This window comes from Zalophus californianus, chromosome 6 (assembly GCF_009762305.2).
Source record: "Zalophus californianus isolate mZalCal1 chromosome 6, mZalCal1.pri.v2, whole genome shotgun sequence".
NCBI classification, from domain to species: Eukaryota; Metazoa; Chordata; class Mammalia; order Carnivora; family Otariidae; genus Zalophus; species Zalophus californianus.
The window spans coordinates 90,939,683-90,966,352 of record NC_045600.1 but is presented as its reverse complement, the minus strand read 5'-3'; the positions used below and the strand labels follow the sequence as shown (position 1 = coordinate 90,966,352).

The 26,670-nt window shown below is 35.4% G+C and overlaps 2 protein-coding genes across 4 annotated transcripts in view; one reads left to right on the top strand and one right to left on the bottom strand.

The window, feature by feature from the left end:
- Nucleotides 1-970: 970 nt before the first annotated feature.
- On the bottom strand, nucleotides 971-20,359 carry DTWD1 (DTW domain containing 1). 3 transcript variants are annotated; one of them, XM_027571814.1, is made up of 5 exons: nucleotides 20,221-20,359; nucleotides 16,206-16,524; nucleotides 11,775-11,918; nucleotides 9,533-9,782; nucleotides 971-1,294 (listed from the first exon to the last, which is right to left on the bottom strand). In XM_027571814.1, exons 2-5 carry the CDS (start codon nucleotides 16,467-16,469, stop codon nucleotides 1,047-1,049), a joined length of 906 nt encoding a protein of 301 aa, XP_027427615.1. In that variant the 5' UTR covers nucleotides 16,470-16,524; nucleotides 20,221-20,359; the 3' UTR covers nucleotides 971-1,046. The 3 variants fall into 3 exon arrangements, with proteins under 3 accessions (XP_027427615.1, XP_027427617.1, XP_027427616.1); XM_027571816.1 differs by having other exon boundaries at nucleotides 19,925-20,306; XM_027571815.1 differs by having other exon boundaries at nucleotides 19,939-20,306.
- A 62-nt stretch (nucleotides 20,360-20,421) lies between these two features.
- Nucleotides 20,422-26,670, top strand: part of FAM227B (family with sequence similarity 227 member B) — a 233,428-nt gene continuing 227,179 nt past the window's right edge. Inside the window, exons 1-2 of the mRNA XM_027569742.2 lie at nucleotides 20,422-20,639; nucleotides 25,270-25,396. The gene's annotated coding sequence lies outside the window, so the exon portion shown is untranslated. The remainder of the gene's footprint in view (nucleotides 20,640-25,269; nucleotides 25,397-26,670) is intronic.

The window sequence follows — 26,670 nt, the reverse complement described above, 5'->3', positions numbered from 1 at the left end:
TCCTCAGGACTCAAGTCTTAGCTCTCCTCTCTGCTTTCCTTTACTGGCTTCATTCTAAGGCAAGTTCCTACCATCTGCAGCACAGATGCCACCAGCAGCTCTCAGGTTATAGCATGGTTAGTCTGCAACTTCAGATAAAATCATCAAAAGAGTAAACACATATACAGCACCTAGTATATGCCAGGTGCTGTTGAAAGTTCCTTAGATACATTAACTCAGTTAATCCTCATAATAATTCTGTAAGGGAGCTACTGTACTAACATCTCTCTAGAAATGAAGAAACTGACACATGACTGGTAAATGGAAAAGGATAAGCTGAGATTTACATTCAGGTAGTTAGCTCTAGAGTCTGTGCTTTTAACTGCTGCATCATATTGCTTTTTGTAAAGTAAACCTTATCTCCTACAGCATTCATATTACTTAACAAAAAGGATGCTGGGTCATGTGCTCATCCTTGGATCAATCACTGGGCATTTTGCTTGCTAAACGGTCACATGTCCACATGACTGCCAGCAATTTCTCCCTAAAAAAAGATGTCAGGCAAATGTAAAAAGCAACAGATGTCCATCACAGGCAGTATGGACTTAAAATAGCCCTAGGGACTGAAGCCACAATTCCAGTTCTGCCCGTGTTTGCCACAAATCTCCAGCGAATTATTTATGACTTCATTTTCAGCAAGGAGATTCTGACCCCTCCTACCTCCAAATGCGGTAGTGGGTACAGAAGCAAAAATATGAAGATCCCTAAACAAATATCTAATTATATCTAATTACATAGATATAAATATATTAAAATACAGTAATAAAATTTAGATATGCCAAACTTAAGCAAATAGCTTCTGAAATGAGTTTTTCAGTCAACGCTGTCTCTGAAAATTCCTTTAGAAATAATTCCCTTTAAAAAAATGAGATAAATGAATGAAATCTTATTTTTTCAAGTGGTCTTACAGACACTATACATTAATATTTCCTAAGAATAAACAAAGCACAATTATAGGTTTATTGATTTTTAGCAAAATAAAATGACATAAGTAGCTTCTTTAAAAACTAATGGATAAGTTTTCTTGTTTCCTTGTCTCCAGAGCATTTGGCATTCTTTATCAACTGGTACATAAAAGAGTAGAAAAATAAGAGATTGTCATATTGTCCTTGGTATTTCTCTTTTAATATATCAGTATGGTAGTCTACCAGAAAATAGTAAATGGCTTCAATTGTGGAAAGGAAGGTATCCGGCTTTCCTTTTTGATGGCGCCAAAAGCAAGTTTTTCTTGTTTTCAACTCAACTTGTAACAATCCTGTCAAAAACAAATAAAAAAAAGTATCAATATTTCTTCTTAACCACAGAGTCTGGCACAATGATAATTTCTCTTAATTATTTTAAGAATTAAAAAAAAAGGATTCTTTTAGGAGTACAGATGAGTTCCTTCAATCCCAATTCCAAATAGAGTATTTTCTTAAATGCATTAAGGTATATACAGAAGCAATATAAAACACAGAACAGAATCTTAAATATGACAGTTACTTATCTATAAATCTTAGAACTTGCAACCATGAGTTAAAAGTAGTTAACAATTAAGATGTTCACCTCTTCTATCTTCTATTCACCAGTGTCTTTATTTTAACCAGGGACAGGACTAAATTCACCAATATTCAGAAGGGTTACATTTCCTTGATGACCTGACATTTAAAACATCATTGTAAAACTCACGGAAAGAGATAGGCAGGTTAATGGCTCTTAATATGGTTAAAAGTTTATTTCTGGACTATCACTTTTTGGCTATATCTTCATGAACAGAGTACCTAGAGTTGTTTCCTTAGCTCTGCCACATTTGTTGAGTGAGACCTCAATGACACAGTCGGCTAGAATGCCTTACTCCTGTGCATTTAAAGAGGAAATTATTCATGAAATCACAGAACAGTACTCTCATTTCTTAAAACTCAGATGTTAACATACAAACCCAAAATGCTTTTAGCGCCTTAGGCCAGTACTTAGGCTCACATTATATTTATTTTGGTATACTTTTTTAAAAAGTATATTTATTTTAAAGTAATAAATAAAAGGGAGAAGATAGTATTAAAATTAGCCTCTTTACTAAGATTCGGAACCTCTGAGTTATCAATGATCTCCTACTATCACACCTCTCCTTAACCTAAAAGCTACTTCAGAAATGTAGCAGAGGGACAAGAAATAAATACTATAAAAAATTAAGATTTTAAGATCTAAGGAGGATCCAATGTCTAATAGGACTTCCAAGGAAAGAGAACAAAGAGAATGGAGAAGAGTTAGCATATAAAGAGATAATGCCTATGACTTTTCCAGAGACTGTTTTTAAAAATGCAAAGTCACAGATACATGAAATAATGTATCTCAAGCAGAATAAATACAAAGAAATTAGTGCCTAGATCCATCACACCATAGTGAAACTGCAAAAGAGCAGGAATAAAGAGATCTTTAAAGCAGCCATTAAGGGATACCTGGGTGGCTCAGTCCATTAAGCATCTGCCTTTGGCTCAGGTCATGATCCTGGAGTCCCAGGATCAAGCCCACATTGGGCTCCCTGTTCGGCAGGGAGTCTGCTTCACCCTCTGCCCCTTACCCAGCTTGTGCTTTCTCTCTCTCTCAAATAAATAAATAAAATCTTAAAAAAAAATAGCCATTAAGAAGAGGCAGATCATATAAAAGAATGGTAATCAGAATGACAGGAGACTTTTCATTAGCAACAGTAGAGTATTGAAGACTATGGAATAACAACTCCAAAGTGTTAAAAAAAAAAAAAAAACTAACAACCTAAAATTGTGTACCCAGCAGAACCATATATTAAGAACAGAAGTGAAAACATAGTGGAGAAACAAAAATTGAACATATGCCAACAGGAAACCAAATAAAAGGAATTTCTAAGGAATATATTTCAGTCTGGGTTAAAAGAATAGTGAGCAAAGAAAACAATAAACATCTATGTAAATCCAAATAAACGCTGCCTGAATGAAACAAAAAACAATAACAATATCTAATTTGTGGGCTGAAGATAAAGGACAGAACAAAAATAATGAAGAAAACAACAGTAACTTGTTGAACTAGGAGGGAGCTGAATCAAACTTAAGTATAGTAAATACTTAAGAGTGTTCAAAGGAGAGGTAAAAATACTGACTTTCAATTCTTCTAAGTCCAAGTGCACAGTCCAGTTTTCTAACAGCACCAAAATAGGAATATTAAAAAATGAAATAAGAAAAAATAAAAGCTCGATCAAAGAAAAGTCAAGAAAAAAAAGTAAAAAAACAGGACAAACAGAAATAAAATTTTAGATGGTAGAAATATTTCCAAAAATATCAATACTCATAGCAAATGTGAATAAATGAAACCTGCCATGTAAAAAAGACAGAGATTCTCAGATTGAAACACAAGGATGACCTCTACAGGGCTTCTGCTCAATGTACTGGAGGTCTTAGCTGACATAGTAATAAAAACAATAAATTAATTAGATGTATAATAACTGAAAAGGAGGAAACACAACTGACTTTAAAATACTTTTAAAATCTATAAACAAATTTTTAAAAACATATTATCTTAGGGTAGGGAGGATTTAAACAAGACACAAAAAGTGTTCAACATGAAAGAATGATAAATTCCACATGAAGAACTTCTGTTCCTCAAAAGATACAATAAAGAAATTTAAAAGATGAGTCATTAACTGCAAGAAGATATTTCAAAACATTACCATCTATATTCTAGTAGATATAAAGAATTCCTACAAAAATCAATTAAAAAAACACTAGAAAAATGCACATAGGTATTTCACAGAATAGGACATATGTGACCAAATAAGTGAAGAAAATGATGCTCAATCCAATTATTAATTAAGGTAAGGCAAATTATGATCACAATTAGACCCCACTTTATATCCACTATATTGGCAAAAATCAAACATTTGACAATACCAAGGTAGGAGTCAATGGGGACATCACGGATCAATGGGGACTCTTACACATTAATGACGGGTGTGTAAGTTTATATACCCATACTTTGGAAAGACAATTGGCATTATCTTGTAGAAGTGAGTATTCTCCAACAAGTCCACGTCTAGGTATGTTTCCTTAAGGAATCTTGTACCTGCATAAGAATGTTCGTAGGTGCACTATTTTTAAGTGCAAAAACTAGTTAACTCAAGTGTTTCATAAACAGGAGACTGGATAAATTGTAGTATATTCATACAGTCAGATAATATACAGCAGTGAAAATGAATAAACTATAGCTAATCATATAACAACATGGACAAACCTTAGAAATAAAATGGTGACTTTAGATTTTAGGTCCCCAGGAATACAACATGCAGGTCAAAATCAAGAAAACTAAGTAATAAAAAGATTATGAAAATAGATGTATTTAATAAAACACAAAGGAATGATAAAAACGTAATTCAGGAGAACAGTTAACTCTGTTGCGGGGGGAGAAGTAGAGTGGCAGAGGCGAGAACATTGGTAGATAAAAGTTACCAACACAATTCTGGTGCTTGGCTTCTTATTTATTATCTCACTATGTGCTATAACATTATATTATATATATTCTTTCACATGTATCATAATTTAGTTTAAAAAGTAATATGAAAAACACCTTTGCCTATTTATGGCAGAACTGGAGCTAGAAGTCAGGTCCTGGCCCTATTCTTTCCATTAGGCTTACAACATAAATCTAATCATGTCAATGTCTGGCATTAAATTCTCTCATACTGCCACAGCACCTGTGGAAAAAAAGACCAAATTCTCAGGCATAATATTCAAGGGCATTCATAATTTGTATTTCTTCAGTTGCTTCTTCTACCACTCTCATGTATGTACGCATTCTACACCATATTCAATTTTTTCAGTCTCTTGAATGCAAAATGATGTTTTTGTATTTTTGTGTATGTATCATTCCCTTTGTCTGAAATGCCCAGCCCTTAGCCCTTTATCCAACAAGACTTCAACAGAAACAGTTAATATATCCAGGGACTCTGGGTAGAGCAGGGTTGTATCTCCTCAATGCTACCACTGTATCCAAAACTTACTGAATTTTCTTACCTGCTTACCCGCCTGCCTCCCACAACAGATTACATGGCAGACAATGTCCACTGTCTTCTCAATATTCATTTTCCCCTTTTCTCAATACTAACAATCTCAATACTGTTCAGTGTGGCACGTGTCCAGCTAAAAACAACTTCCCAGCTTTATTTGTAGCCAGAGTGGTCAGGGGAACCATTCCGGCCAAAGAAAGGAAAACTGCAATCTCCTAGGTGGAAATTCCAAGAAAGCTATTATTATTATACTTATTTTTTAATGAAAGAGCCAGACTCAGTGGGCATATACATATTGCCCTTTGTCCTTTGTCTTGCCAGCAATATATATGGGATGTCTCGGGACCTAGCAGCTATCTTACAAGTATGAGGGTGAAAGTGATGGAGGAAGAAAACAGAATGAGTCTGAGTTCTTACAGGCATTGTGAAGTCTTTGCGACAGCTTTGGACTACCCATTTCTGAACCTGAACCTGTAAAAAGTAAACCCACTCTTTCTTTTCAGATTCTATCTGGGTTTTTATTTCACATGGTGAAACACAACCGTAACAGCCATTGTGATCAACTGGATGGTAGAGATATTGCTTTATTCTCCTTCATATCCCCTAGTCTAGGACACCACCTGTCCAGGAACGGGTGTTCCACAAATATTTCTGAATAAATGGACAAATCATAAAAGCTTTAAAGTATTCTATCTATGTATTTTGAAAATATTTCAATTTGAATAATTTTGATTCAAAGATACACAAAAGTTGTAACAACCCAAACCAAACCCTTTTGAACTATTTGTATTAATGTTAATTATATCCAAGACGTAAAGTGAGACGTTTGAAAATGTTCTAAGTAATTAGTATAATTAAAATTTTAACATAGGATTTGACAGCACATGCAATTTCTAAAAACAAAACAAAACAAAACAAAGAGTAACTGTTAAATGGTGCCAGTTTCTAAAACACCTAATATGTTCTAAAATGTTAAAAATAAAAATCAAGACTCAGTGATTATTACCACTAATCCATCCTGCTTTAAAGATTTGCTTGCAAGTGTACAGAACCTTTTAAAACACCCGGAAATACACAGGCATAGGATTTATTTTTAAAAGTTCAACGCATACATTAAAAAAATTCTTTTGCTAGCGTTTCTGGCAATCAATAACTTTATGATGAATTCAGCAAATTTTTTTAGCAGAACTTTAAAGCAGACAATTATAAATGGTTTTCTCTTCAAAATTATTGCCTGAATTTCTTCAACTGACGAATGAGAATAAAAATCTTAAGCCATTCTCATACTGTTGCTGGGAGGACTGAATGAGGCAGTATATGATACTGCACTCACAGATACACTGAGTACAGTTTAGGCAATACCTTTAATCTGAAAAAAGCAGTCACTTTAAACATTTTATCAATGTAGTCAAAATGAAGGGAGAGAGCTGGCTAATTGTTAAAATAAATTACAATATAATGCCATTTTTATCATTTGGACTGCCTCCCCAACAAAAAGAGACCACCCTTCCCTACCATGTCCTCCCAAGGCTTCCTATAGTCAATCTTTAAGAATGTTATGTCACTCTTCACTTTTTATGATTAATTACACAGTCAATCTTCAAATGTTTTATTTCAACAGCAGTAAAACATTCAGAGCTACTTCTCTGTAAAATGTGGCGAAACAGTATGTTTTCACATTGTTAAGGGGATTCTTAACCTCAGCATTCATAAGATAACAGAAACACAGTTTCCAATACATTACATTTGAGGGTTTTATCTGAGGTTTAGAGCTGGTTTGTTTAGCTTAATCCCATCAAATGATAAAATGTTTTAAAAACTAAAGGCAATAATTTATAGCAAACATGGGTTATTTCTTGAGGAAATAACTTGGTTTATCTGGAAACTGGTATTTCACATATACAGAGGCTATAAATATGTGCAGAGCCCCAAATATTCCCTATGGTGCAATAAGGAGCCAGAAGGGGTAGGGGTTGAAGTAGGACATGCACAGAATACTGAATTTGTTTATTTCATGATTTTGAAGGAATTCAGAAATCCCTTTTAAAAATTTTCATGTAGCACAGAATTGAAATATATGATACTTACTATGTGATCTGGGAAGGAATAACAGAAATTTTTCCAAATCTGATTTTAAGCCTTAAGCTCAAATATGAACACTCTGAAAACAGATTTTGAATTGTGCCTCAATAATTCCTTTTATAGTTTTTTCTACTGTTCTCACTCATGTTCTTTCATTTGATCCTTTCAATTACCATATATGGTAATTATAAAGAGAGTGGCTCAAAAAAATCTTCAAACTGAGGAATAAGTTGGTGCTGTAACCATCCAGGGTAATATTGGCAGGTAGTACTCCAAAGAGCAGGGCCTTAGGGTTCCATCTCTCTATTAAACATCAGCAAAAGGTTCTTCCAGGTTTTATGCTCTATAGTTTCTCTCCCTCCCTCCCACATTCCTCCTCCCCGACTTGTCTCTCTCTCACACACATACACATACACACACACACACACACACACACACACACTTTGTCTCTTTCTGCCTATCTTTCTCACATACAAACACACAAACATAAACACGACTAGAATGACAATCTTACTAACAGGTATGTTGACCTCAGAGGTATGAACTACGTAAATTAAACTAAATCTAGTATTGTCACTAACTTTAGTTTGGGATGACTTACCACAAGTTAAACTCCAAAAAGTGTCATGAACTTTTTTTTCTAGGTGAAGTGCATTTTTAACAATAGCCTGAGAAAAGCTCTATTTTGGCAACCGCCTAAAACCAACCAGGTAGTTCTCTTGCCTTCTAATCAAACATAGTACACATATAAGGCCACCAAGAGCTAGAAATATATCTAATGTTTTTAGAGAAACTACTGGAAAAGCCTGAAGAACTGAGTAAAGTGCAAGTAAACAAGAGAGGTAACATGAGTTTCTGTTCTTCATATTACTAGTTGTGCTACTGGGGCAAGCAAAGCAACTCTTTTAAACCATTTTATTAGGAACTGAACTTTTCACTCTAAGAGAGTACAAAGATAAAACAAAAGAAAATCCCTGTAATGTTAAATCTTAGAATTGGAACTATCCATGTGAACTCATGATATATATATATCTATTTTCCTTGGCTCTATCCACTGAAGCAATGACATCCAAGTTGTAATAAATTTACCAGATCTTGGTTTCTAATATCCCTCCCCACTAAAAAGAACCACAGCTCCTTTGCATAATTGTTGGTTCTATGTCTGGGGCAGGAAAAAAGTACAAGTGAACTTGGGACATCCTGTTGTACCAGAAAGACTAATGAGGCCATGCCACAGAGGACTTGAAGGGCTCCCATTGGCAAAATTTGAGACAATTTGGACATCAAAAAGAATACAATCACAACATATTACATATGATGAACTAAAAGGAAATCCATAAACCCATAGTGACCTCAAAAAGGGGCAGGAGAAAAGAAAAAGGGCGGGGGAGAGGGGAGAAGAGCTCTTTACATAAGAATGCCAGCTAACAAATATAAAAGAAATAATACATTAAAATGTCATCATTTTGCAATCCTCAATGTATTTGCTGATTTAGGCAAATCATCAATAAATACTAAAACCACTCAGTGAAAAGCAGCTGGGAAACAGATAGTTCATAGTCTCAAAGCATCACCCCAAAGATTACTACTAGTTTCAAAGAAGAAACGAACTTTTATAATAGAGAGATCTGGCAATCACCACTTTAATCAAATAATTAAAGTTATTATCAGTAATGAAACTTACACTATATGCCTCCTGATTTGATGCAGTAAGTATACAACTTTACCTATGAATAGGGTAATCATATAATTTATCAGCTAAACAGCTACATTTCTAAGAGTGAAAGGGAATGCTATTAAAAATCATACCAAAACAATAGGTGTAAACTGGAATTGTCATGGACAACCCTAGATTGATCCTAATCTCTAAGTATCCTTACAGAAACACTAAATGGAATCAAATCATGATGAAGCATTCAGACAACTGACCTGCCCTCTTCCACAAGTCTAAGTCACAGAAAACAAAAACAGGGGACTGCTCTACATTAAGAGACTGAAGGGTATAATAACTACATAGAATGTGAGTTTACATGCTGAATCAGAAGAAAAAAGCTACAAAAGTATTTTTGGATCAATTAGGGAAATGTAAATATGGACTGTATTAGATATTAGAACTTCTGTTAATTTTCCCAGAGTGATAATGGCAATTCGATTATGCAATTATTCTTAAAAGATGTACAGTTAGATATTTAAGGGTGAAGTATTGCAAAGCCTGCCACTTACTTTCAAGTGTTTCAACCAAAAATGTATATAATATCTAAGTATACATATAACAGAGAAATAGAACAAATGTGGCAAAATGTATGGGTATTTGATGCAATTCTTCCAATATATCTGCATGTTTGAAGTATTTGAAATGAAAGTTGGGGGAAGGAACAATCCACAAAAATTTTATTTTTTTACCTTGAAGTCTCTCATCAGTGAGTATTTTGTTTGTTTGGTTCCAGGTGCTATCTATAAATATAATTTTTTTCAGTGTTGTGTCTTGGCAGTTGCTGTCATTCAAATCCTGTTCTTCAGTTTTCTTGCGTTTAATAAATGGCTTTTCAGGGTCATCATTTTTGCCTTTAACATTATTTTGAATCCTTTTTTGCAGATGAAAAGAAATATCTTTTACTGAGACAGACTTAGGTCCAGGGAAAACAAGGGCAACCTAAAGCAAAGAAGCTTAAGTTAGTAGTGTGCTGTTACGATCTTCAAAATGAATAAATTCTGACACTCAAAACTTTAAGAGAAACAAACATGTTGAATACTTGAGAAACAAGCATTAGGTTCTATAACAACCACTTGAGCCATTTGAAAGTTCATATGTTTCTTTAATAAGTATGGTAAAGCTTTTGGCTCTTCCCTAGGATTTAAAAATCATAATATACTAGCTATAAGTATTGCTTCAAAATAAGTTATTCACCTCTTGATAGAAGCCAAGTTAGTTGTATCGTGGATCAAAAAACTAAATACTGTAATATTTCACAGCATAAAAGACAAAGTACATGATACTAGGTAAAAGAACCAATGAAAAGCACTCAATAATTAAATACAATTTTCACCTATATAATAAGCAGAGATAAAAGAAAAAATACAGTTAATGCTGGTGAGGATATGGTGTTAAGTGCCTTTATAGCCATTACTGATGTCAGGTTTCAATAGTATAACTCTTCATGAAAGCAGTTTGGCACTTTAACTCAAGAGTCATGCAATATTCAGACCCTTTGGTTATTTCACTTTTGGGAATTTATCTTAATAAAATTATTGTAAATACAACTCACAATACCCAGACTATCTGTTAAAGTATATTTATTACAGTTAAAAATTAAAACTGAAAAATCTGACTTTCAAGGAAAAATTCTGTAAATTATGCTACCTTTCTTTCAGCATGTTTTTTACTGAGACCTTACACAGTTAGAGCCTGCAACGTCTGAACAGCTCCTGCCACAAAGCAGTTGCCCAATTAATATTTGTTAAATGAACAAATGTTGGTTAAATCATGTGTATTTTATCTCCCATACTTTTCTGTATTTCCCAAATTTTCTTTAATGAGCATATATCATTTTTAATATGAAAAAATAAGCATTATAAAAATAAAAGAAAAAATCTTGAATTTAAAAACTTCAGAGTTATAAAAGTTTCTCAAACATTTACAATGTGTGTCTATATTTCCCCTATGCCCAATCAGCAAAGTTCAGGACTTTGTAATTTTCTTGGACTGTAAGCATATCACATCTCTTTGTAGAACCTAGCACTGTATTCTATTCAAATGACATAAATGATACCTTGCTGACCAGAGAGGGAAACACAAATATATTCCTAGATCCAAAACTCAGAAATCATTTACAAACAACTTTCTATATAAACTCAACCAAAAAATATATATTTATTTATATTTATCCCATATATATTGATGGGAAAGGAAAAACTAAGTTCTGCCTAGAACAAATGAACACATTAATTTTTAATTATGTTTCCAGATTAACCACACCAACAAATGGTTTCCAAGAAACCTAGAAGGGTTTATTTATATACATTTTTTAGAAGTACCCAAGTACCCAAGGTCTAGTTTTTTTGAGATCTATCACTTTTCAACAAGAGCAGTAATATCTCACCAATTTCAACTATGTGAAAACCAATTTAGAATCTAGAAGTGATCAGAGGAAGGCCTCTGAGCAGCCATAAGATGTTACAAAGGCCATGTATTAAAGCTCTTAATTCAGAGAGAATTCTTGAAAATCCTTCTAATTCAGACTGTCTTTTCTTCTTTCAGAGAAATTCCAACAATGTTTGTAATATGGTTTCTTAGTTTGTATCAAATTAGACCATCTATATGTAGTATCGGGAAGAAAATGGAGAGGAGAGAAAGTAAAGCAGACACAGTAATACTGGCAAAGAGTAAAAACCTGAAGATATAATGCAGAACAACTATAAAAAGTGGAAAGTCAAAATTCAAAAAAGCCTTAACAATCTAAGATCATTTGATCTTTGAAGATATCAATGAAGTAAATAAATTGTATATTGTTTAGTGTTACATAAAGATAACCCTAGGTCATTAAGAAAAATATTAAATTATGTTCAAGTAAATTCAGAAAGGCGATGGAATTTAAAATTCTTTTTTAGATTCAATGCCAAGAGTTGTAAAAAATAAGCAGCCTACTTCATGGTCCTTTTCTTCATATTCTGGAATACAAGGATACGTGTAAATATTTACAAATTCAGGTGCCAATAGTTTTGCATGTATAGCAGTACTTTTGCCATCTGTTTCATTTGGATGTTTAATGATATCAATCTTCAGTGGAAGCTAAAATTTAAAAAAAAGACAAATGAACACAATATAAAAATTCTAACTTTTATGTTAAGAAAAATGACCTTCAAAGCTTAAATAACAAGCTCACACTAAGTTCCTATAAATATGATTTCAAAGGCATACTTTTCTAAACCAGAATATTAGGAATGCTAAGAGTCATAAAGCAAACCTAAATTTCTTCCTCAATATTGTTGATCATGTAATGAACAATTATTTCCAACTTATTTAACATAAAATCTGTTCTTAAAGCAAAGCTTCAAGGCCATTTTCATTTAAGCTACAGAGGCACTGAGTCCAAGTCTTTGCATTTCAGTATCTGTGTCAAGAACATTTTTTATAATTCCTATAAACTTTAGGATTGTTAATTTTATGACACAATAAAAGGAAATACAAGTTTGGGCAAAAGCTTCACATCTAAAATTCAAGTCAAAATTTTATTCCCTATACATCCTTTGAGATCAAAGGTATTACCCTTCAAAGGGTTCACTCTTTGTTGTGAACATCATGATTCTCATCAGTGGCCTTTAACAGCACAAATGAAATTATCAATTGGAAAAGTAACAGAATAGGTCTAGGAGGTACACACTTTATATAAAAATTAACTCTCTTTAAAATCTTTGTCTATTTTCCTTAAAGTTTCATTATTTAATTGTTATGAATTACATCCTGCCTCTTTGCAAAAATAATATTCTCTTGCATTTTTTGAGTTAGATTTTTCTATTTCACTGACTTGTTTGATTTAGTTTCCTGTGTAACTCTTGCGCAAGTGCTATAGTTAGCCATGATTATGAAAATGAAAGCTGAGTCACATCTCCCCCAAAATATATATGAGAAACTCTGAGATGGATTCTTCACTACAGATTATAAATGACTTACATATTATTACAAACACTTTTTCAGCTCCCACCCAACCCATTAACAGGCAGGATTCTAGGTATTTACCCCGGGGCAAGCTAAATTTATCCTGGAGTACAAAACTATTTTTCTTTTTTTTTAAAACAGCTTAAATAGGTAAAATTAGTATAATAAACTCCACATATTTAAAGTGTACAATATAATGAATTTTAACACCCTTGAATTCATCACCATAATCAAGATCATGAACATATCTGTCACTTCCAAAAGCCTTCTTGTGCCTCCATCCTTCCCCTTTCCCCATCAATTACCACCCGCAGTCCTTAGGTAATGATTGATCTGTTATCACTATAGGTTAGTTTGCATTTTCCAGGATTTTACATAAATGAAATCATATGGTATGTACTCTTTTCATCTGACAACTTTCACTTGGAATAATTATCCTGAGATTCATCCATATTGTTGTATCATTAATTCTAGAGCTGTTTTTTTAAAGGAGTAGTTGTTGCATGCTACTGAATGATCCCAGCTGCATATACTTTATCTTTCTGGATGATTGTGTGGAAAAAGGATGGTATATATCCCAGAAGGGCCATAAAAATGTATCCCAAATAGTTTTCATTTTAGGGTTCCAAACCCCTTATCTCCTTCCCTCCCCACTTAGGCCTAGTGACCAATTAGGGCCAACTGCTTTAAATCATCAAACCAACTTCTAGTTACAGAAAATTTACCATTTAAGTAGGCAGTTCACAAATGATTTTATATCAGTCTACTTCTGGCTGAACTCTACATCAGAATTGCCTCATGATGCTCATTCTCAGTTGACACTACATTCCCTTTCCCCAGGGTCTCTCAGTCCCAGATCAGCATTATCTTAGCCCAGGGAAGATAGGAAAGAAGAAAAAGAAAGCATATCATGATAAAGTATTCTATTACTAATAAAACTGACTTTCCTACAGGGCTGATGAGTAGAACTGAAAATTCCCAAGGTGACCATCAACATTTCTCATCAGCTGGCTATGACTGAAGGGTATCATTTATATCAAGGACATAGGACTGAGTGTTATTCATGTATTTAAACATCACATACCTTGCCTATTACGGACTAAATCCTATAGGTATAAGACAATTATGCAAAATTTGTGCTCAAGAAGTATTCTTGGGACCCAGTCTACCTACTTTAGTTCTCCCTGAGCAAGCCTGAAATTTCTGACACTATGAAACAAAAGCACAGACACAGATCAAATCATGGAAACATATGTTTGTGCTCTAGTTCACACATTTTAAAGGAAGATATTTCCTAAATAATGACAGGGTACAGAGTAACGCCAGAAAGTAGAGATGTTCTGTTTTCAAACATGAAGAACATCAATCTGTTCTCTAACACTTATATTTCCTATAGGAGATTTACCAAACCTTTCTGCCCAAATCTATCAAAATGCCTTTAGCAGGAAGTCCTAAGTCTTTTCCTATGTGATCATCAACCTTCCCAAAGAGAGTCTTTTAAATTCTAGGACTCTAAAAAAGAGGAAGCTTTCTTTGACCTCATGATTTTTTTTGCTCCTCTTTTAAAAATACCAAGAGCATCTTTTACTTTTACTCATGCATTTCTCATGACATTGAAAAAAAATCATATTCTGCATGAAAAAAATCAGTATTTATGAATTTATTCTGTAGATTAAAATTTAAAGCTTGGGAGGCACTTACTCATTATGTAGTCGTCTTCCCTTCCCAAGCAGGCTATCTAAAAGCAAATGCTGAATGATTTGTAAAAATAAAGTAAAAATTAGAAAAAAACTTTATAGAGCTTTTATTACTATTAATATATATTAACACACTGAGTTTTATATATGGTCATTAAAATATAAACACTTTTAAAAACTCTGCATGCTCCGGTAGGCCATTTAGAGTTGATCAAACACTTGGCATAGTGTTTTAAGTCACTTCTATTAAATAGTGGACATTAGATCACTGATTTGGAAAATAATCCTCTATTATTAAATTTCTGTGAAAATAAATTCTATGAAAAGTCAACATGTTACTTTTATTATTCTGATCTTCAATTCTTTTGAACACAATACATCTTAAGATAAAACTTTTAAAGGGATATTCTCTTATGTGGCTATGATATGAACAGAACATTGAATAATTCTGTTTATACCTCAAAAACTATACTTTGAAATGTAACATTCTCTCAAGATAACAGGAAACTTAAAGAAGATTATTTTCCTCAAGCTCTCAGTTTTTCTAAGGTAACTATGAAGCTGATTAGAGTCCATACTTATTTCTCTTGTCCAGTAAACTTTCCAATAGCTTCTAAGTGTGATTTTAGACCCCTGAGGAGACCCTGGACTTGCCAAGATGACATATAAGCTAAACTGAAATGCAAGTAACAAAATATAAGTATTAAGGTATTTTACTTCAAATGTAAATGAATCTTAAAATCACCACATTAAATATTTTTAAATATAGTTTTGGCTTATTTTCTTACTAGCAAGTTCTAATGAGTCCATGTGTAGAGTTTAGTCTCTCCAAAGTCCTAACAGGCAACAAATTTTATACATTATTTGATTTACTCCTAAAGTTCATGTCAATGTTAGACAAGTTGACATATATGTAATAAATTCTTTGATTACATAGACATCATGGTTTACAGACCTTTTACCTACACAAGAGTAGTCTTGGTAAGCAACAAAACATATAAGGTAAGCAATCAATGCATATCAATTTTTTAAAATCTGGCTTAAATCACTACAATTATAACATAGCCCAATGAGTAGGTCTTAGTATTTTTGTTTTTTTTTAAATAGGCTCCATGCCCAGTGTGGAGCCCAATGTGGGGCTTGAGCTCACAACCCTGAAATTGAAACTTGAGCTGAAATCAAGAGTCAGACACCCAACCAACTGAGCCACCGGGCACCCCAGTCTTAGTATTTTTAATTTTAGTTTAGTTTTGGTCACTGACATGAGCTCCATCTCCATGCAGGAATGGACTAAGCCTGTTCTACAAAAGCCCAAGCAAAAATCAATCCTAGTTCCTTTAGGATATGTTTTCTTAAAAAGAGGTCCAAGGTCCTGAGGTAGTTTTTGAAGTTCCTTCAGGCAATCTATACACTTGTCTCTTGTAGTATTCATGTTTATGCCACATCTATGTTTTAGATGAATTATAATCATTAATGAAAAAGTAATTGATTTCTTTCAAAACAATACCATTCATCTCAGACCTAAGTGTTTTAGTAGTGTGTGTCTCTTTTTCCAGAGACAAGGAAAACAAATAGGTTTACCAGTCTGTAAGATTAAATTTTCTATTAATATTATTCATTTCCATAATGATGCTACTTATCACGCTTATCAATTCTATTAGAGCAGGTATATATGAGATGTCTTTTTAAATCCTACTTTCAGATAATTAAATTTCTTACCAACCTTCACAAGTGGCATCTGTTGAATAGGTACATTTTCAACTGGGACATAACATGTATAGCAATAGAACATTCTCGAACCACCACATTTGAGACATTTTGATCTTCCACTTCGTTGAGCTTTTTGAAGAACTTCTTGAGATGCTAAGCATAAGTTTTGAAGAGGATCTTCTGCAGCTATAGAAGTAGTTTGTGAGTGTTGTATTTCTACAAATTTTGAATTATTTTCTTCCTTTTCTTTGAGAAGTACAGGTGGGTTGAGAGACATTTTTCATTCAAACCAAAGTTTAACATCCATTTCTAAAACATAAATCATAGGTGCACTGCAAAAGAAAAAAAAAAAGTGGGGGAGGGGTGGAATAAAGACAGGAAATATTTTATTCCTTGTCTCCACAAGGAAAATTACTCAATTTAATTCACAACTGCATACTGTTTTTAGTATTTATTAACAAGTATTAATAAGCTTTTTAACCACCAAATTAACACAATTTAAAATACAAAATTAAGAAGCAATAAACTCAAAACAATAAATGACCCTTCTGAGTCATCCCTTCCATAAAAATAAAAAGGTTACTCTCTTAGAAAAACTATTTCAGATATAAAATTTAGGTACCAACAATCCATTTTTCAGTGACTCTTATTTTGTTTTATATTAGGAATACAATGTTTTAATGTTAGTATCAGCCAGGAATGTATTCAACTCTGTAGGCTCTGACTTTAAACTGATGTTATATGATATCAAATCTCAACCTGAATCCTAACGAAAGTACAAGGTTCTAGTGAAATCAGTAAAATCTAGTTGGTTATGTTCTAAAAGACATATTCTCTGACTTAAATCACACGCACAAAAATATAACTAAACATCCATTAAAACAGGACAGGCATCTACTACTACCAATTACAATTTGTAAAATATCCCAAAAAGGTGAAATATATGCCCAGAAAAATAAAGTGTGCTCTTATAAATTTAAAAATTTTACAGAGTAATGTTAATGTCCTCTCACTCAAAGATTTCATACCACTTTTTAAGAATATAATTCATTTAGAGTCTTCAGTTCTAGAGATAAAATAGTAAAATAACTTTTCCACTTAAATATTTTCTTCCAGGAAGAATGATGTCTGTCTAAACTGTTATTCAAATACTCTGTAAGCACAGTATCTTTTGAGGGAGAAAAGAGACTGGGGCCCTTTTGATTTGATATGCATTCCAGAGCTGTAAAATGAGTCTCTCATTATAAAGCTTATGGCATTGTGGTGTTTAACTATGAGGCCCCGGGCACTTTGAGTACAAACACTGACAGGAGAAATGCTGTGACTGCAACAGGAAACTTTTTTGTGGTATCCCAAATAGAAAGTGAACAAAAAGTCCAGTGGAACATAATATACAACATAATTTACCAACAGGAAATGATACTAATTTAATTACTCATCAAGAGTTTTTTATAGATTGTAAATCCCAGTAAGCTTGAGACCCAAATAAAAAGATGCAAAGAAAAAAGATGCTTGTTACTGAAGGAAAAAATAAAATATACTGGCCAAATTTATTCAAATTTACCAAGCTGTCACCTTTTCTTGAGTCTCAGATCCTTTTAAGATCATGTGAGTCTTGGACCTTATCGGCAGAAAATGCATACACAGACACAATATTTTGTACACAATTTCAGATGGTTTGCTGATCTGTAAGCATTCATCTACAGATCTAGTAAAGAAATCCTAACTACCATCAAACAGTCATTCTAAGGACAGGAGCAGTTTTAAAAGTCTGGTAAGAGATCCTATTAGTCTCCAGAAATCAGAGCTACAAACCCCCTGTTGGGGAAGCAGAGGTCAGCTGTCACAAGCCAATCGAGGTCTCATTACTGCACTTAGGAAGGTAGTTAATTTGCACCAAGTCTTGGTTTGGGTTTGCTCTGGTGTTGCCTGAGGTCCTTACAGAGAAACATTTTTAGGTTGTGATAGTCTTGAGTTATCCCATCATGGGACTCATCCTAAAAAAGAAACTGGACTGGACTAATTCAACCTGACTCCATTTTCCTGGGTGTTCTAATAGTTATTTAGGGGGTTTGCATATGCCACCAAAGGCCTCAGGCAATAATGGGGCTGAAGGACACAGTTCCTGGGGATGTCGTGAAAGTCAATGTGTTTCCTGACATTCAGTGGAAAACTACTGATGAGTTTTTCTAGGGCCCTCCAAGTGCATTCTGCCTCTGAAGTATTCCCCTATATTTTACGTGGCCTTCCATCCATAAAGCCAAAAGGACATTAGTGAAGCCTTATATAAATGTTCTTCCTCTACAAAAATCAAATGTAAACACCTATAAGGCAGTGAAAGGGAAATGTTTATGGCTCCTTTCCCTGCCTCACCTATACATTCTCCAGTGGATGTGGTGGCCACACACAGAAGAGGCCAGAAATAGTTAAGTCATGGACAGCTCTGCCCAAAGGTCTCTGAAACCATATGACAAGGGCATCTGTCCTGACCTAGACAATAGCCTGCCTCAAATGTGTACAAATAGTTTGTTGCAAACGATGGTTCACAACCTTCAAACCATACTTAACATCAAATTCGTGCAGGGAATACAAGTGGAGTTGTGGGAGTTACTTAGAAAACATAAAAAGAATGTATTCCTAAAGAACTAACAAATATTTTTACCTTGATGATACATTCATCACTCTGCAACTTAGGTTGAAAACTAATTTTTTACTCCCCCTCTACCCTCTTTTCCCAAAACACCAATTACTCACCAAGTTCCATAAATTCTACCTTGCATATAATCCTCTATTTTTAGTCTCAAAGTCAGGACTCTACATGATCTACGGCAATCTCTTACATTTTTTTATGTTTGCCCACTTATTGGTTCCACATATTTGCATGGAAAAATCTGCTTTAGTCTGGAGTTGCCTTTTAGTGAAGCTATCCCTCCTAGCAATCAACTCTGCAAGAGCAGAATTCTTTACTGATCTCACATATCTCTCCCTGTGTCTTATGCAGCAGGAGGAATTCAACAACCACTTATTAAATCAAAACCATTCTGAAAAAGAAAGCATATGTATGCATCTCCCTACTGAAGGACCTGACAAACCACCTTGATGGGCCATCTGCAGCCTGGCACAAGTGGCAACATGGCAGATTTTTTTTTTTTTTTCAAAACAATGATGTTTTAAAAACTCGAAGGCATAAGTCACCTCCCGATGGAATACTATATACAACTCCCCTACCATGTATTGTAGACCAATTCAGTACTAGATAAAACCCACTCCAAAATTTTTTTTCAAGTATTTTTAAGAACCTGGTCAGGTCACATAATATACACAGGTCCAACATTCATTTTTTAAAATCCAACGTGCCACCTTTTTCAAACAGGACCAATGGCCTCTCCCACATCACCCATCATTTGGTAGGCGGACTGTCTTGCCTTAGTTTTTCATGGTACACTAGGGTTTAGATAGAAATAATCCTTAAATGCTGTGGTTTTCACTCAAGCAGAGATTTTATCATCCAACTCCGTGAATTGGCATCTTAAACTATTAATATACTTCTTTACTTGTCCTACATTCCCAAGAAACAATTTAGACATAAGAACAGACTCCTTGGCTTATTATGTAACCACTATCTTAATATGTTAAATACACTGCATGGCGGTACTAAGCTGCTCCTTCTGTGATCACCAATTCCCCGCAAACCACTCCAAACACTAAAAAATATAGTTTCTAGGGGACTACCTGCCAGAACAGACCTTCCTTAGAGCGGAAACCACTGAAAATGATTGTTAGGGCAGAAAAAAAGTTTTCTGAGGAAAAATTTGGAAGCCTTTTTCCCAAAGGGCACGCAGGATCCTAAAAACCGCAAGCGCTCGAGCACAGGGACCTGGGCCCCGCTCACAGGCGACACCCTGCACGACCTCCACTAGGGCCCGGCCAAGCAGCATCCTCTCCCTGCAGTCGCACGTCTCCGGCCAGACCACTGGTCCGCAGAGGGGCTCGGAGACCTGCACCAGGGATCCGAGTGGGACTCAGACCTGCACTGCCCGCGGGTCCTCGCACAGCTCCACGCGTCTTCAGCTCCGCCCGAGCCTGAGGCGCGCGCCCGGCCCAGGTCGCGCTCGGGCACGGCGGAGCGCTTTCCGGGAGACACAGAAGGGAGGAGCCCGGCCGTTGCTAGGGCCGTTGCTAGAGCCTGGCGCCGCGCAAGTCCCGCGACGAAAGTAACGGGCGGGGAGGGACGCGGGGCGTGGTTAGAGGGGGAAGTCCCGCCTCAGCCTTTTGGCGGCCGGTGGTGTAGCCCTAGTTCTGGGAGACGTGATCCGAGAGCGAGGCCCGATCGGTGAGACGAGGCCTCACAGCCCGCCAACCCTGGGCTGAGTTCCCTGCTGACCCTGGCGGAGGCCCCCTTAAATGGGACGCGGCTCTGGAAGTATACTCTCAAGGTGTAGTTGCAGTGAGTTGTGAAAAATGCCGATCCTATAGAACACTTTTCCATTTTACCTATTCCAGAATTATTTTAGTCGTGAGAACTTGGTTCTGTTATTTTTTTTATGGCTATGTTAAGATGAGTACTAGTAGTAATGAAAGCTATCAGAAAAATTGTGTGTATCTTGATGCTTTGGTTTGCTTGAAAACTACACACACGTCGAGTTGGAACTACTTTGTGCGCTTTTCCATTTTGGAATTAAGCATAGTATGTGGATAGATTGTAAAACCACTTTTCCTTGCCCCACCCCGAGGAAAATCCAAACCTAAGGAGTGCACTTCAAAACTGTGAGATTCAGAAACACAATGGCATTGTATTTATTTGAATTTAGCCTGTGAGGACAGAAGCTTGCCCTAGAGGAGCTTAAGGACATCAAGGTAAAATGGGTAGTACAGAAAACACAACCTGACTAATAAATTGTAAGAATTTCACAAGAGCTCAGAATAGAGGGGTCAATGAAGGCTTATTGGTTGGATTTGAGTAAGGTTTTGGAGAATGATCATGGCTTAGAGCAGTGCTTTTAAAGGGGATTGTGTGGGACCCATTGGCGGAGGTCCCTTTTGTAAGCAAGGAAATATATTGAGTCAAAACACATTTAATTTTTTTTATTTTGTTAATTTTTTTACAATAAGCTCTAGGCCCAGTGTGGGACTTGAACTCACAAACTGAGATCGAAAGTTGCGAGCTCCACAGACTGAGCCAGTAGTTGCCCTCAAAACTACACATTTTAAAAAATGAATTAGTTTAGTGTGAAAATGTCAGTGCATGGCACTTGGGAAGGTTAAATATTACTTCATGGAGTTTTTTGTTTTGTTTTAGATTTTATTTATTTATTTATTTGTTTGTTTGTTTGTTTGTTTGACAGAGAGAGAGAGTCCAAGCTGGGGGAGCAGTAGAGGGAGAGGGAGAAGCAAACTCTCTGCTGAGTGGGGAGCTGGATGCGGGGCTTGATCCCAGGACTTGGGTATCATGACCTGAGCTGAAGGCAGACGCTTAACCAACTAAGCCACCCAGGCGCCCCACTTTATGGAGTATTAAATTACAGATGGTCCATGACTTAACATTGGTTTGATTTAAGACTTTTCAGCTTTATAATGGTGTGAAATCAATATGCATTCAGTAGAAACCATGCTTTGAGTTTTGACTTGGTATTTTCCTGAACTAGTGATACATGGTATGAAACTCTCTTGTGATAATGGGCAGCCACATCAGCCAGGCCATCACAAGAGTAAACAACCAATACACTTAGAACTATTCTCTACCCATACAATCATTCTGTTTGCCACTTTCAGTACAGTATTCAATTACATGAGATATTTAACATTTGATTATGAAATAGGCTTTGTGTTAGATGATTTTGCCCAGTGGTAGGCTAACATAAGTATTCTGAGCACATTTAAAGCAGATTAGGCTAACCTAATTCAGTAGGTTAGGTGTATTATATGCATTTTCAATTGAGGATGGGTATATGGAAACATAACCCCATCATAAGTCAAGAAAGATCTGTGTGTGTGTGTGTGTGTGTGTGTGTGTGTGTGTGTGTGTGTGTGTGTGTGTGTGCGCGCGCGCGCGCACATCCTTGTGTCATGTTTATAAAATGTATTTCTTATTGTGTGTTTCTCCTTAAAAAGTTAGAAAGCCACTGCTTTAGGAAGAAAGATGAGCTTTCTGGGTAAGAACAATAGCCATGGCAAAGTCTCCAAGCCAAGAATAAATAATTTACACCCTTTTCTTTTTTTAACAGCTTTAGTTTAGGTGCACAAATTACAAAAGCAAATGATGCTACTTATTAATTGAAGTGAGGTGAGTACTGGCTTACTATTGCTATGTAAGAAGTTACTCCAAAATATGGCTTACAACCACCTTTTTATTGTGTTCATGAATTGTGTGTTCAGGAGGGCACAGAGGGGCTGCTTTTCTCTGATAATTCAGCTTGGAAGTCTACGAATGCTAGCAGAGATCGTATGTGTAGCTTCTTCATGTGGTCTGAACTTCCTCACAGGATGGCAGAGGGTAATTCGACTTCTTAGGTTAGGCCCAGTGCTCCAAAGCCAAGTGTTGCAATGAATAAGGTAGAAACTACATGTTATTTTCTGACCTAGTCTCAAGGAGTAACACGGTATCAGTTCTCACACATTCTTTTGGTTATAAGTGTATTTTAAGGCCTGTTTAGATTATAGAAGAGGGGACATAGATAGATGCCACTTCTCAAAAGATTGCCAAAGAATTTGTGGCCATTTTTTAAAAACCACCATAATGAATTTACTACTGTCACAGACAACGCCAACATTTCAGTGGTTTAAAACCTTAAACTTTTATTTCTCACAGGAAATCCATTGAGGATGTACTAGTCAGATGAAACATTAGATTCGAGGATGCAGATTGTTTTTTGGATTTGGGGTTCTTTTTTACAGTTTTAGTGGTTCTACTGTCTCCTAAGACTTGGGTCCAACAGCTTATCTGACAAAAAAGAAAGCATGGAAAATCATACAAAAGCTTTCAGAGGTCATCCCTAAAAGTGACAGATATCACTTTGCCCACATTCCAAAGGCTCCCGCTTTAGCTGCAAGCAAGCCTGGGAAATGTAGAGAAACATATACATGTTGGTAAGCACCAACAGTTTGCCCTATTTTAGATTTTTCACCAAAACCCCATAGTCCCCAGTTCCTCCATTCTATTCTCAGTTCTTCTTTCAAAAGGAAAATTCTTTCAAGTCTTTTCAATATCTTTTCTGTTTTTTATGGTATATGTCGAAATATACTTACATTGCAATTTTTAATTGACAATTTCAGATATTATCCATTGACTTTCTCCTATGAAAGTCAGTGATTAAGCTCTTTTACAACACCACCCTCAGGTGTATGAACATTCCTTCTCTCTCTACCCCCACACGTTCTTCTTATCCCCTCATCTCTCAATATAGTGATATGCCAATTTTTGTTTAAATCAACATTTGTAAATATTATTCAACCCTGATATGTTGTGTTTCCATTATCTTTCCTTATCATTCAATTAGAAATTTTTTCCAGTTTTCTCTATTATTTTTTCTGTGAGACATATTTTACTTAGAAATGGATTATTTAGGGCACCTGTATGTCTCAGTTGGTTAAGCATCTGCCTTCGCTCAGGTCATGATCTCAAAGTCCTGGGATGGGGTCCCACGTTGGGCTCCGGACTCCTTGCTCAGCCGGGAGCCTGCGTCTCCATCTCCCTCTGCCTACCATTCCCCCTGCGTGTGCTCTCTCTCTGTCAAATAAATAAATAAAATCTTAAAAAAAAGAAATGGATTATTTAATATTTAAGATTTTTCTAGATGTCTTTTTGTTGCTGTTTTCTCTTTTATTGCTCTTGTCGGAGAACATACTCTGAATGATTTCAATTATTTGTAACTTTTGAGATTTGTCTTATGGTAGAGCATAGGTTCATCTTGGTAAATGTTCTATGTTCCATTAGTTTAAAAGAGTATGGATTCTGTACTTGTAAGGTATAGTTGTTCTGTAAATGTCAGTTAAGTTAAATTGATTGACTTAAGTATTGTTCAAATCTTTTATCTCCTTACTGATGTGTGTGTGTGTGTGTATGTGTGTGTGTGTGTACATACTTGATTTATCAATTACATCAATTAGGTGTTAAGATCTCTAACTGTAATTGTGGTTTTTGCCTATATTTCCCTTTAGTTTTATAAATTTCTGCTACATGTATTTCAAGGCTCTTTTATTAGATGCAAACACATTTAGCATTGGTAGCTCTTCTTAATGAATTGACCTCTTATCACTATGAAATAACCTTATTTATGCCTGGTAATACTTCTTGTCTTGAAGTCTATCTTATCCAATATTAATGTTGACATAATAGTTTCTTATGATTAATAGGCGCATGGTTCTAGAATTTCCATTTTTTTTTTTAGAATTTCTATTTCTCTTGAAATAACCTATCTCTTCATGCACCATAATCTAACCTATATTGTAAAATCTTTAACATATTTATAACAGATGCTGTAAAGTCCTTGTCTGCAAGGTACAACTGGGTTCTTAGTGAATTGGTTTGTATCAACTGTGCTTTCTCTTGATTACGGGTCCCATTTTACTTCTTGTTTGTATTCTTGTAATTGTTTTATTGTGAATTAGACATTATGTGGAAAAATTGTAGAGGATGACATGTAATTTAGTGTTATTTAGTCTTCAGAAAGCACAAGCCTATTGCTCTCCTTGGCATTCAAAGTGAGATGTTGATCTTTTTATTCCTTCTAGGTTTGAGTTGAAATTTAGGGTTGGCTTCAGCTTTAATTGGATTTTCACCTGTGACTAACCCAACTTCCAACTTCCCTCATCATAGCCAACTCATATTTCATCAATATTGAGCAGGGAGAAGTTGGGACTGAAGTTTTTCTTACATTTTTGCTTCACCTTTGGAGTCAACTCTGTCAGGGCCCCGGAACCCAAGTACCATAAGAATGTGTTGGCCCAAATAAGTTCTCTTGTCTTTCCAGCCCCTCCTCGACTGCTGCTTTTTAGACAAAACTTGGAAGTGAGGCACAGGGGTCTGGGAAGGGCTTGTTTGTCTGACTCATTTGTTTTTGTATTTGGGTGTCTTTCAGACTCCAGTTTGTTCCTCCAGCTCATGCCAACGGCTAAGGTCCAACTGATTTCTCTTCATCTTTGAGAAGTTACTGCACCGTGGCAGGCCAACACTTTCCTCAGTGGAGGGTCAGAGCTCACTGCCGGGTAAGGAAGCTGCCAGAGCTTTATGCTCACTTATAAAGAGAATATTTCTTTTTGGATTTCTGGTCATTAAGGCTTCCAGGTAGGGAGGCTTCACAGGCTTGCAGTTGCACAGGGCTTCGTGATTAAGTGGACCCCACACTTAGTTTAATGGTCTCATGTTACCATCTTAAAATTCTTAATTTTTGAACAAGGGACTTGGCAATGGTACAAATGATGTAGCCAGTCCTGCTTACTAGCACCCACTACTCTTCACCAACCTCATAGAAAAGTTAGATGTTTATTTTGTCTGGGTTTCTTTTGTTGTTGCTAGGGGAGCATAGGTGTTTTGAATCCTTCTACATTATACTGAGAGCAGAAGTCCATTTAATTTATGCTTACTGCCTTTTAACATTTACCTTAGAGAACTTTGGGATTTTATATTGAAATTAGCTGGAGCTTTCTCATGTAAGTTTCACTTCCTTAATACATTTTTCTAATTTCCTTTAATTGAAATGTGGGTATTATTTTAATGGATAAAGAAGATATCACACACACACACACACACACACACACACACACACACCCTGGAATATTACACAGCCATGAAAACGATGAGATATTGCCATTTGCAACAACATGGATGGACCTAGAAGGTGTTAGACTAAGTGAAATAAATCAGACAGAGAAAGACAAAAACCATAGCATTTCACTTATATGTAGAATCTAAAAAGCAAAACAAATGAAAAAACAAACAAAAGCAGAACCAGAACTATAAAAACAGAGAACAAACTGATAGTTGCCAGAGTTAGGGGGTTGTGCAAAATGGGTGAAGAAGAATAGGAGATACAGGCTTCTAGTGGTGTAATAAATAAGCCACAGGCGTAAAAAGTCCGGCATAGAGAATATAGACAGTGATATTGTGATAGTGCTGTATGGTGATAGATGGTAGCTACACTTACGGTGAGCAGAGCATAACCTATAGAGTTGTTGAATCACTATGTTGTACACCTGAAACTAATGTGATGTGTGTCAACTGTACTCAAATAAAAAAAATTTTTTTAAATGTGGGTATTATTTTTAGTGCTTTGTACTAGAAATGGTTTGATAACCATTATAAGAAAAAAAGGCAACATTTAGATTGTTTTAATTAGCCTCTTTATAGTCCATGTATTTCTAAATATACTGATAGCTTCCTTCTAGCAAAACTACTACACTCACTCTCTCTGAAGATATTGTATCCTGAACATTTTTTTTTGTCTCTAAGCATTCTGTGCACACCATCTCTTATTTATTAC

Coding starts and splice junctions, on each gene's coding strand:
- DTWD1 (XM_027571814.1), bottom strand. CDS start 16,469: ATGTCTCTCAACCCACCTGTACTTCTCAAAGAAAAGGAAGAAAATAAT. Junction 11,919..16,205: donor AACAGATGCCACTTGTGAAG/GTTGGTAAGAAA, acceptor TTTAAATTTTAG/CTTCCACTGAAGATTGATAT. Junction 1,295..9,532: donor CACTGATGAGAGACTTCAAG/GTAAAAAAATAA, acceptor TGTTTTTGACAG/GATTGTTACAAGTTGAGTTG.